The following is a 344-nucleotide window of genomic DNA, read 5'->3' as shown; positions in this document are numbered from 1 at the left end:
ACACCCCAGAAGAAAGCAGTATTGAACGGCGGTATCTCAGCTGAAATAGCAGTTATTTTTTTTGTTTTTTTTTTGTTTTTTATGGTGAAATTGTTTACTTTTTCTCGTAAATAATCCATAAAAAACCTTTTTTATGATTAAATTGATTTAATTTTCTCGGAAACAAAACCAAAAAACCCGAAATGAACGCAGAAACCGCCGCAGCTGCGAATTCAAAAGCTGCAAGAAAGCTGAAATGGGGCGGCCATTTCGCGTTTTCATCGACTTGTGTTGCGACGGAGTGTCTACGCAGCCGTTTATCTGATGCAATAACAGGTAAATTAAATTAAAAAACATAAAAAATA

General features: G+C 35.2%; 1 protein-coding gene across 1 annotated transcript in view; it reads left to right on the top strand.

Annotated features, from left to right (window-relative positions):
* Positions 1–182: 182 nt before the first annotated feature.
* EMH_0075370 (uncharacterized protein) overlaps positions 183–344 on the top strand; it is a gene marked incomplete at both ends in the record, with an annotated part of 2,602 nt that continues 2,440 nt past the window's right edge. Inside the window, one exon of the mRNA XM_013499587.1 lies at positions 183–315. Within this exon, the coding sequence (XP_013355041.1) occupies positions 183–315 (133 nt within the window). The remainder of the gene's footprint in view (positions 316–344) is intronic.

This window comes from Eimeria mitis, genomic scaffold (genome assembly GCF_000499745.2).
Source record: "Eimeria mitis Houghton genomic scaffold, Emh_scaff4464, whole genome shotgun sequence".
NCBI lineage: Eukaryota > Apicomplexa > Conoidasida > Eucoccidiorida > Eimeriidae > Eimeria > Eimeria mitis.
Note: the sequence above shows the minus strand (reverse complement) of the source record. Positions and strands in the feature narration are given on the sequence as shown.